Genomic DNA, 12,532 nt, shown 5'->3' on the forward strand with positions numbered 1-12,532 from the left:
TCACTGATGTATGTGCAGCACCCTGCTGTTTTAATAGACAGAATTAATCAAACGCTCGCATGTTTGAAACTTCCACTGACAAAACTCCCCATGTAGTCCCAAACGTAGCATTATGAAAAAAGCCAACACCATGGTGATTTCAAGTTGGCACACAGAGGATGAAAACTAGACAGCAAAAAAAAGACAGAATGAGAACTGGACAACTTGAAGATGAAAGCTAACCAGCTCAGAGTATGACAGTTATACGTCTAAAAAAGTAATGGCTAGAAAGCACAGATTTATACAGAATATAATATGCATAACATTTCTCTGAGAAAAAACAGCCAAGGGTACCGCAGCATATTAAAGCGCGATTACGTGTCTTTCTGTGTCTTTGGTGTGTTCTAAGTTGCCCATGCATGTATTAGACACGTAAAATTGCAAAAATTAAAGTGTCGGAACAAAAGATGCATTCTATCTAAACGCGAATGCTCACCCAGACCTGCCTGAAATGCCTCGTGTAACCACACCCCCACAAATCTACATCAGTTCGTGGTATGATTTGACTAAGACCGCCCAAATGTATACGCAAGTAAGGTGGGTGTACCTGTCAGTACAATTGCTTTGGAACCTGATGTTCCAGATATGGTAAGAGGCGTCACATTTCCGTCACACGCTTGCAGTATTCGACCAATCACGCACTGGTTAACTGGCCAATCATAGCACACCTCGCTTTTCAGAGCGATAAATACTAATACGGACAAACTGCTCTACACAGCGTGTTTCGTATACGTTATCGCATTCGGCAAAAAAGCGAAAACGTGATTCTTAGTAGGGATGCACCGATATGTAAATTTTGGCTGATTACCGGTAATTCTTTAACACTGGAAGTCGATAACCGATATATTGGCCGATATACAGTATCTAAATATGAATATAAAATTCCATAAGACTGAAAAACAGAAGGCAAAAAGTGGACAGCTGCTTTTATCTGAAAACATTCACTGCAGAAAACATAGTAACCAGTAGTTCACTTTTTTCCGGTGAAAATCACGTAAGCCTACTTTACACTAGTTAACGATTCTTAACCTTCAAACGTTTCTGGTATATTTTTTATTTAATAAACAAATTATAGATGTTCTTCCAGAGCAACCCAGAAACGTGTTCTTAATAGCCACGTCTAACAGGTCTCAAGACAAAAAGCATTCACACAGCAGTCTGATTCAAACAATATGCTTTTGTTCCTATAATTTACACATTCATAAATACTGTATCTACATACTGTACTGTAGTGAATTTTAACAGTGAGCAGCGTGCAGCTGAAGAAGTTTAACCGGAGGAAATTATTTATCGGCTACAATATATCGGCCTAAAATGTATTATCGGCCGATACTGATAACATTAAAAATGACCATTTATCAGCCGGTACCGATATGGTCGATAATTTATCGTGGATCCCTAATTCTTAGTCCTGTGTCAGCCACCGTAGTGCTTCGAAAGGGAGGGGTGAGCGGTGAAGTGATACCAATAGATGCTGCTAAATTTCATTCATTTTATAAAACAACAATGCTTAAAAGCAAGGCGGCTAAGATAAGTTCACAGCTCAAGATATCTAAAAGGCCTCAAGTCTATTAACCAAAGAGCTCAGATGATATCAAGATAGCTCAGTGTGAGTATAACACAGCCTCGGTTAAATAAGAGTTAAACAGCCTAGATAATAGATAGCTCAGTGTATAAAAGCTAGAAAGCTCGGAGTATAATAGCCACATTACTCAGAGCATAATAGCCATAGAGCACAGACGCTTACAGTATGTTTCCTCAACAGTTCAGAATATAAAAGCTAGAGAGCTCTAAAGATGACAGCTTGACAGCTCAATTCACATCCTGCTGAACGAGAATGGAAGAGAGCAAACCGATGCTCTACAGCACATGAAGGTATCAAGAGAATAACATTTTGTTGAGATAAAACACCAGAGTGGACACTAGAATCCAGGTATGAGTCATAACACCACACCGATGCTGATGTGACTGTCACGCTCCTGTAAAACGCTCATGTTCAGCTCAAGGTCAACATCCACTAAGAGCACTTTAGAGCGCGAGAGCTTCATTCAATCTGACGGTAAACAATCCTGACATTCAACAATCGTGTATCCGAGTGTGCCATTTTCTCACTTTTGTCCGGAGGTTTTATTTAAATACAATATACTCATGAACACACAGTCCTGCTTTTACCTCAAACTGTCACTCAGAATCAGAGCAGAGAGACGCTGCCGCAGATCTCTGATGGGACAGAATAATGACACCGTCATGTAAAATTCATGTGCTGCGTATGCATCGCGACGTGACCTTTGGTGCATTCCGGTTACGCTGCATTTTAATCCCCACAATGCAGTTCAAAGTTCAGCAATGAAGTGATTGGCATTAGCATATCGCACGCTGTTTACGACCACACATACGACCGTACGCGTGATTAAGAACTGTAAGGATGCAGCATTGTCCGTGGTCAAATTCATATTCAATTTCTGCTACGCTGCGAAATGAGAGGAAGGAAAAATGCAGACAAAAAAGTCTTGGGTCAAAAAACAGATAACTATTCATTTTCTTACCCTCTCGGAGGTTCTGAGGGCGGCATATTCAAAATGAAAACTCAAATGAGCAGTGCTCCTCCACTGAGAAAACAAATATCATTTTAGCATGTGTTATGGCGGTCTTTGGAAAAGCAAAAGATTTAATCAGCTCAGGTTGTGACAACACCTAGATGCATGTTGCTACAATTTTTTGTGCAAATATACACAGTAGATAAGGCCTCGAAAATCCATCAAAATCCAAGAATTAAGTAAGGTCCACAATGAAATCTCTAAATCCTCCACATACGTGGCATTATTGTCCGGCACCTTCCCATCTAACATCTGTTGATCAAACCAGCTGAACTTGAACATAAGGGGTGTGTTTAACTCAGCTCAGCAGATAATAACAATATTCCCTTCTGACACTCAAATATAGCAAGACCAGGTGCAGAAAAGCCTCCGCCAACTTTCTGAGCTGTGTGCCAATAGTAGGTCATAGAAAAAACTCCATAAACACCAGCACCAGGACAGGGAAACAATGTGTATATCAATGACATCGTTACAGAGATGTTAAAGGAACTACTCTTAAAGGAACATTAAGAGTTTTGGATACCAAAAAAACCCACTTATAATTTATTCAACCATCGTGTCATTTTTATATGCATGTAACTTTATTTCTTCCAGACCATGTTTTTAAAGAAAGTAAAAGCTGTTCTTTTCTATACAATAAAAGTGAATGATGAGCACAGTTGTCAAACAAGAATTTTGAATCAAAACCTTTTTTAGTGTTCATACAAGGAAGAATTCGAAAGCAAGTTAAAAAGCAGCCAAAACAGCTTCTTAAGGAAATAATCGGTAGTGCTCCATCTTCTGGAGGACCTTTATATATTATTTTTTACAAGGCTCTCTGGAATACTTGATTGTGATTGGTCGGTCAGTTGCAACATTCCCAGGTTTGTTATCCCTTGATAACAACCACTAAAATTGATAACACACCGCTCATCCGGGTACTGTGAGTCATCTTTCAGCCAAGCATTCACTTAATGCAAAATATGCTAAATAAACCACCGGGAGACTGCATTTGTTAGATATTATTTATTAGAATGATCTTGCTTGTTCTATAAACACCATGCACTGTGCTGTGTTTTACCTTTTTTTGTGTTTTTCAGTTTTTCTTATTTTCTCCTGTAAAGCTGCTTTGGAACAATGCACATTGTGAAAAGCACTATATAAATAAAATTGAATTGAATTGAATCTTGATCAGTGCTGCTTATACTTAAAGGAGTAGTTCACTTCAAAATTTGCCCCCATTCACATTCCATAGTAATTTTTATTCCTACTATGGAAAGTCAATGGGGGCACATTTTGAAGTGAACTACTCCTTTAATGCTGTCTTTTTTTCTCATGACAGGTTTGACTTCATTAAAAATGGGCTAAAAAACACTTAAAATCAATATTTTGTATCCTATTATTTATTTGTATCCTAGTAGCCGAGTACTAAGGGGGATATTGTGCATCCAGCTTCATGTCGGAGTCCATATCACCCTGCCTGGGTAAAGTGATAGTTCACCCAAAAATAAAAATCCGGTCATCATTTACTCACCCTCATGTCATTTCAAACCTGTATGACTTTCTTTCTTCTGCAGAACACAAAAGAAGATATTTTGAAGAATGTTTTGTTTTCCCATACACTTCTATTGTATGGATTCTTTAAAATATCTCATTTTGTGTTTGCATAAGAAAGAAAGTCATACAGGTTTGAAATGACAAGATGGTGAGTAAATGAGTAAATTTTCATTTTTAGGGGAACTATCCCTAGGGCTGTCACGATTATTAAATAATCGTCTCATCGCGATTGTTTGACCTCATCATAGAAGACACTAGGGGGCGCTGTAGTGCATCTGCATATTGCATATTTTAGTGTATATATTGTAACTAAAGCATGGTAATACTTGTAAAATGTACCACCACAACACAAACACTTACAAAAAACTAAAGCATAAAAATAACCTGCAGTACAATTTAATATTATTTCAGAGTGAAAACCAGTCTACCAAAATCTCATTAAAATAGAAGTAAACTTTTATTGTAGTCTTGCAAGTGAGAAAAAAACAGACTAGAAGTTTTTCTATGACTGATAGCATTTTAATGGTGGCTTCAATTCACTCCTGATCAATTTACTTAAGTATTTGGCGGTTGTATTATTGACAGGTAAAAGCCTAAACCTTAAGTATGATGACCCAATTTTTTCCTATGTATTTCCAAGAAAAAGAACAAAGTCTTCATATTCAGAACAATATGATCGTTTCAAAGCTGAATAAAAATGCATGAGAATTAAAAGTCAAAGCTCTAAAACAGACAATTAATCGTCATAATCGCAATGATTTATTAGACAATTAATCGTCAGCCAAATTTCATAATCGTGACAGCCCTAACTATCCCTTTAATTTTGGGATAACAATAGTCTAGAAGTACATTATCCCTTACTTACAGTATCAAATTATATTCATTTCAGACTTGTAAAACAGTAAGAAAATGATCCCAAAAGAATGACCGCAATTTTGTTTACCATCCAAGCGTTTATTGCTTCTATCCAAATGCAAATGAGAATTGCAGCATCCAGACTAAAGATCTCACCAGGCCAAAACTGCAACCTCTCCTGCTAACTGAAATTAATTGCTTCGTGACTTGCTCATGAATGAGATTGCCTGATCCGTTCACTGCACAATACGCTTCTCACTACAGCTAGACAAATAGATTGCTCCAAACGGAGGAATATAACCTATTTTACGCCTGTCTGGAGAACAATGATATTGTAAAGAAGGGATGATTTCATGCTTGAACTATGTACCTGCCTCACACAGATTTTTAAAAGTGACCTCTGTGTGTGAATACGGAGTTGTCTGTTCAGGGCGTTCATCAACAGGAGCGCATGAGAATGAAGGGAGCATACCGTGCAAAGATCCTTGTACTGCATCTTCTGAAACTTGGTGTCGGCATTGCCAGCGCACAGCTCCACGTATCCCAGAACCACCTGGAAGACGGTGTTGTGGATGGCTTGTGTGAAGTGCATGTGCAGCTGGTCCATGGCCGTCTGGGGAGAAAGCAGGATAAAAGAAACAGATGAGAAGTTGAGAGTTGGACCTCCTGTGGGAGGAGTCAAATCACGCGGGTAATAAAAGCCTTTTTAATTTAGCCGAAAAAGGCACAAGAAAGAATAAACAATTCAGTGTTACAAAGGGACTGGTCACCCAAAAATGTAAATTCTTTCAATATTTTCTCACCAACATTAGTTTACTTCTTCTGCAGAACAGAAAGAAAATATTTTGAAGAATGCTGTTAACCAAACAACATTGGCCCCCATTGACTTCCATTGTATTTCTCAATAACATTTATCAAAATATCTTCTTTTGTGTTCCACAGAAGAAAGAGTGGTTAACAGGTTTTGAATGACATGATTTTTAATTTTTATTTTGGGTGAACTATCCCTTTAACTTTAGGCGATCCAAACGTCCGTTTGATGCTTTTCTTCACATTCTTTGCACATTAGATGCTTTTACCTTGACAGGAACCAAGCAACACATAAACAAACACCCACACATGCATCAATAGCATTAAACAACCGCTTTACGTATCATTCACATCCATTAAAAGCTTCGGGCACACATGACTGCAGAACAAAGGCACAAGCCGCATCTGCTAATGCTGCTCGAACATGCCTAAATGTCTATTAAAAGCCCTATTAACAGACTTAAAAAATGATACTAAAAGCTCAGATTTCCTGGTATACGACTATAATCACAGACCTCTTGTGGCCCTTCATGTGACACACCCAACAGGTCCCAAGGAGTTGGTCTGTTTAAAGGTAACTCACAGAGCCGAATCATTATGGAACAACGCAAGGAAGATCAGTGTGATCCAGACGGACAGCGAATCAGCTTTGCTATAACTTAATTATGATTCCTCTCTCTATCTTCCTCTGGCTTGCTTCTCGCTCAACCTTAAACAAATCTCTCCCTAAGCTTCTGTCGAGTTCAATCGGAACGCCACAATATTCGCTGCAGGTCAACGCATTCAAATGAGGGTCGGTGAAAACAATCAAATGCCTTTTACTACACTGATAGAGCTATCTTCTGCAACTTGGTTGTTAGGAAAGAATAATCTACAAACAACAAACAGCGATAAAGAAAGAACGCCACGGAAATTAGTTGTGGCTTGAAAAGCGCGCAATTACATCCATTAGGCGAACGTAACAAGAAAAACAAAAACAGCAAAGATGAAAAGAGTGCGAATTAGCTGCACAGTCATTAAACTAATTGCAGAGTTCATGGAAAAGAGCCAGAAAGAAATACAGACAAAAACTATTTTACGAGTGACGTACGTAATGAAAAAAGGTTTGCGTTTGAGGAGTCTGAATCTTTGAAGCTGGTTGATCAACAACATCTAGCTAAAAGCACAGAGGAGCATCAAGGTATAAAGTGGTTTTCCAAACTTTTAACAGTGGTTTGTCAGAAAGCTTCAGTGGCCACAAGCTTGTTTTTACAAACTACTGGATTTTAACATTAGCATCTAATTTAAGTGTCATGAATCACCTAATAATCCCTTCAGCCTGTGAACGACTCTTAGAGCATCTCCAGAGGACACTCTTAAATTCACTATTCATTTTAAAGGTTGTGTGTGAATTACAGATCTTGGAGTTAGTAACGGTTATAGTACTAGATATCGTACATAAATTAAGCTCGGAGAGCTGCGTGTGTCAAAAACATTATCATTATAGTGTATTTTGCACTATTTGCCTGGCCGAGGGGGTTGCTTTAGAATTTTAAAGTTTTACATAATTAATATTGCATATAGGAATTTATAGTCCGTTTAATATTTGACATGTGTTTCTCTCTCCTTTATCTTAAATGTGTGCTTTCACTGTGCGTGTCTGTGTGTGTGCGTGCTTGTCTGTGTGTGTGTGTGTGTTTGTGCGTGCTTGTCTGTGTGTGTGTGTGTGTTTGTGCGTGCTTGTCTGTGTGTGTGTGTGTGTGTGTGTGTGTGTGTGTGTGTGTGCGNTTTGTGAACATCATGTGTGTAAACATTTGAAGTGATTTTCTGTTTGTCTACTCCCCCCTAGTGGCAAAACATTTTTTTCCAGTCTCCTAGTATCAGCAGAAACCAGGGTCCTCACAACATGCTGTGTAGTCATGGTCCTCACAAGTATAGCAAAACACGTATGTGTGTCTGTGTGTGTGTGTGTGTGTGTGCGTGTGTGTGTGTGTGTGTGTGTGCGTGCTTGTCTGTGTGTTGTGTGTGTGTGTGTTTGTGTGTGTGTGCGTGCTTGTCTGTGTGTGTGTGTGTGTGTGTTTGTGTGTGTGTGCGTGCGTGCGTGCGTGCTTGTCTGTGTATGTGTGTTAGTACATGTGCATATTGTGTGTGTGGAGCGTTTGTATGTGGGTATGTCTGTCTTCTGTGTCTTCACCTTTTTTCTTGTTTTGCAGGTATAACTAATTGTTTTGCTTATAGTCAATATGTCTCATGCACAGCTGCTTTGTAACAATGAAAATTGTAAAAAAGCGCTATATAAATAAAGTTGAGTTGAGTATTTGAAACTCACAGGTGTACATTAAAGAGAAAGTTCACCCAAAAATCCTGCCATCATTTATTTACCTTCATGTCGTTCAAAACCTGTTCATGACTTTCTTCTGTGGAACACAAAATAAGATATTTTGAGGAACGTCTCAGTGGTATTGAGTCTACACAGTTGAAGTCAATGGGGGCCAATGTTATTTGGTTACACGGTAAAATCGCCAGTGTTAAAAAATGACAAATTAACACTCACAGTGTATATATAATCCACACTCTCAAAGTGTGGATTATATAAACACTGTGAGAGTTAACAAGACCTTTTTTGACACTGGCGATTTTGCTGTGTACCAACATTCTTCAAAATATCTGTTTTGCAAAATAAAGTCATACAGATTTAGAATGACGTGAGGGTGAATAAATGTTATAAGACTTTTTTGGGGGGTGGTGAACTTGCAGTTCATGGACACCTCTGACTACCATAGAAGGAAAAATTGAACTGATTACGCCACCTACAGCAACAATTGGATTATTTGTACAATTGGATTGAAATCATACACTATGTTTAGATCCCCTAATAAAGTTAACATCCACTGGCAAGTAATTCGGTTTAATTCACTGGCGAGAGCATGTGGCGTGTGACGAGAGTTAATTCTGCTCCCTGTGTGTGTGTGCAATCCACTCCAGAGGCTTTTGTGATCAAAGTGACACGTACAAGGCTCTTTTAGATGAGGTAGGGGACGTCTCAGAACACACACACTCGCATACTTATACAAAGGCAGGCATTTAAGAGTGCACACACATACATTGGAAGGTACACTTACCGCTACACAAAGACACACTCTATCATTAAAATTACATCAACATTACAAATGGACCGCTTACGTTTCAGGTGTTTCGACCAAGAGCAGTTTGTACAGAACAAAAGCTATGAAAGCAGTAGCTGATACTAGGAGATCCCTATCCAAAGAGCGCTGCGTTTTATTTATTTCACACCTGCTTTACTTCTTATTTTTTCCACTTTCTTGGGTGCTTCTCACAAGCCCATTCAACCGTGCGTGTCTCACATTGAATCCTGCAAAACGTAGGTCTTTAATCCTGCGGATCAATGACAGATCGACAATAGCAGAAGAAATTCAACGATTTTTTAAAGCGATAGGGAAGGCAAACCCCAGCAGAGGCATGAGTCTGCTGATAATACAAGCAACAATAGATATATTGCTGGATTTTGCTTTCAGCTTGAAAATAAAACATCCCTTTTGGCAAGCACTAAAGGTAACAGAGGTATTAAACATTTTCTGATTTTAAGGGATGGAGGTGGGGGAAAAGTGTAAGGAAAGGGCTGCATTGCCAATGTCTAACCACCCCACACAAAATAAGTATTTAATTTCATGTAAATCAAAATAATCAATTTTAATCATGACTACAATATCAATGAGCAATGGGAAATAATTAATTTTTAATTACATTTATTAAATAATTTTCCTTTTAGAGTTGCATATTTCCGCCAAAGCGTGAATTCTCACTTAAAGGCACAATATGTTATTTTCGACACTAGAGTTTACAAACCAGTAATAAAGGAATTGCTTGATGATGCTGTAAAGGTGTATGGAATGATGGAATTTGTTGTCTTCACCTCCATTGTCAATGGAAATCAACCTTTAAGTTATAACGTAAGTCAATAGACTTTCTTAATAGAAACAAAAACAGTTTCTTTGCATTTTTTCAGGAGACTTACTGTTTTGAACTCACTTTAGAATTTTGACGTCATACACCGATCTGTCCATGAGCAGCGAATGAAATAAAACACGCTGACAGGCAATATAATCCAATGAAGAGGAGTATTGTGTTCTAACCCAAACAAGAGAATTGCGAAATTCTTTGGATTCAAACATTATTGGAAACTTTCGGATATGCAGGTAGACAAGTGAAAAAATATATAACACTGTGCAAGTGGGTTTTGGATATCGTAATGCAAAAATCTTACATATTGTGCCTTTAAACTCCATTACCATGTGCAATGTAACAACTAGGGATGTAACGATTCACTCAGCTCACGATGCGATTCACGATACTGATCTCACGGAAAGATTTATTCAAAATTTATTTTTACAAAATGAGTTAAGACAAATTACAAATGAACAACTGCCCTTTTATTGTTTCTCAAATGCTGCACATTTCTTTGTAAAATAAAAATATATTATGTCAAATAACAAAAGCACCCACCTAAGTGATTCAATATTGTATCATTTCATTACAAAATCTCTGGTTTACACAGGGTTATAATGTTACAAAATTACTGTAAATTGTAAAGTTATGATTTTGTCATACTTGTTCAGCTCATGAATGGGTGAGGGTGGGGTGGATAAAGCTGCAGTCGCTCACCTGTGTTTTGCCCAGAAGCTTATACGCCAGTTGAACTTTGGTGTAGTGAGAGACATCAAAGTGCTTGCAGGTTTTGGACAGAGCCACATCTAGCTGTTCCTGCATGGACAGACGTAAAACCAACATGATCTGCAGCAGATGGGGAACCTTCATGGGCATTATTAGTGTGTATATGGAAACACATCACAGGAAATAAGCGTTTGCTACATGCCGTTAAAAGCACGATTACCCAAAATGAATGAGGACGATTACAATCGGAGGTATAAATGACAGATAAAACTGACACCTTCATTTAAACGTAAAGATAAGCATTCACATTCTTAATGAACTGGGTCGTGAGTGTTACAGAAATAGAAGCGCGGCGTGAATCGGTGTAATTGCGAGAGCCGTGTTTTGCGCTTGAAGCGGGCGCCACGCTATTTGCTAATGCTCAAGATAAGAAAACTGACAAGATGAAAAGATGGGTGGGGGAGAGAAGAGCAGATATTAAGAGAGAAACATAAAAGGAGAGGAAAAAGAGAGCAAGTCAATGAGTTGAGGAGTTGTATTCAAAGCTTGCTGCCATCCAATTACAGACGTCTATGGATAACACACTAGATGCCACCGACAAGCAGCAAAGCTGGGAAAAGCATGTGTGTGGCAAGGTGCTCTCGCTAAACTTGAAAATATCCACCAAATCCTGAAAGGCAGCAATTTATTTAATAAACCACAGTCCATCTGCCCAGGGGCCTGAGAGACTGGATGTTGGCAGACTGACACCTTGGGCACCACTGTTAGACGTAAACGCATGGTCAAGTGTTCCTTCCGATCTGTTTAATATAATGCTGAATGCACTATAAAAGGGCAACTGCTGTTGTTTAATCTGGGAGCGGCGCGTGAGCGTGTGTTTCTGAAAGGAACAGGGTGTGCATGGAGCTAAAGGAGATTGAACGTCCGATTCAACTTAAAGAAGGTTGCCAATCTGAATCCTAAAACTAAAATGTTTCTGAAGGTCACATACCTCTATTTGCTCCAAGGTGTCTTGCAGTTTGGAATTCAACTCACTAGGAAAAAAGAGAGTTTTGATCAGTTTTGTGAGGACAACAATAGAATCTGTTAAATAGAAACGGGACAAAAATCATTTTCAGTCGATCGTGCACCACAGGTTACCTTCGTCCTTAACAACACAACAAACCACCAAGCAAATTACACAGCAATGTGCTGGAGGGAAGTAGCTGTTTTACTCTGAGAAATGGGTTGTTGAAGCGAAAGAGCACTAAACAACAGAAAACCAGACTTGTAAACGGACGTTGACATTTTCCCTGTGATAAAAAAATGACAATGACATTTGAAAAGAAAAACGGACTGCGCAGTTTTACCAAACCTGGTTTGTTATTTAGCTCGTGTGGCTGGAACAGGTTGGATGCGTGTTGTAAGGATGAGCAAAACTACACGTTTTGATAATAAAATGAATTAATGGTGCTTCAACCTCCTCAAAATTTTACCATGTGGACAGTCTATCAGCATCCACAACCACAGAAAGCTAAAACTCAGCCAAAATAGTTCAGCCTTTAAAGGTCCAATGTGTAATTTTTGAGGATCTATTGACAGAAAGGCAAAATAATATCCATAACTATGTCTTCAGATGTGTATAAAGACCTTACATTATGAAGCGTTGTTTTAATACCTTAGAATGAGTTATTTCTATCTACATACACCACGGGCCCCCTTACGTGGAATTCTCCATGTTGTTTCTTCAGTAGCCCTAAACGGACAAACTTCTCTACATAGCACGTTTCGTAAATACGTTTTCTCTTTCAGCAAAGAAGCGACAACGTAAGGACATCTTAGTCCTGTGTCAGCCACCGTAGTGCTTCGAAAGGGAGGTGTGAACAATGGAGTAAGCCGTTGGTTGCAATTTGCAACTTCATCGCAAGATGCCGCTAAATTTCATACACTAGACCTTTAAATTAATCTGCTTTGAAGCATTACTGCAAAAAAATCATCTAGACAAACTAGTCAATTAGACAAGTAGTCCTGACCCCTTCCTATTA

General features: G+C 38.6%; 1 protein-coding gene across 2 annotated transcripts in view; it reads right to left on the reverse strand.

The window, feature by feature from the left end:
* Positions 1–12,532, reverse strand: part of vps50 (VPS50 EARP/GARPII complex subunit) — a 132,660-nt gene that overhangs the window by 89,947 nt on the left and 30,181 nt on the right. For both annotated transcript variants that reach the window (XM_057354235.1, XM_057354236.1), the window contains 3 exons: positions 11,500–11,542; positions 10,500–10,598; positions 5,500–5,640 (listed from right to left, as the gene is read on the reverse strand). In XM_057354235.1, the coding sequence (XP_057210218.1) occupies positions 5,500–5,640; positions 10,500–10,598; positions 11,500–11,542 (283 nt within the window). The remainder of the gene's footprint in view (positions 1–5,499; positions 5,641–10,499; positions 10,599–11,499; positions 11,543–12,532) is intronic.

The sequence above is a fragment of the Triplophysa rosa genome, linkage group LG16, assembly GCF_024868665.1.
Source record: "Triplophysa rosa linkage group LG16, Trosa_1v2, whole genome shotgun sequence".
NCBI lineage: Eukaryota > Metazoa > Chordata > Actinopteri > Cypriniformes > Nemacheilidae > Triplophysa > Triplophysa rosa.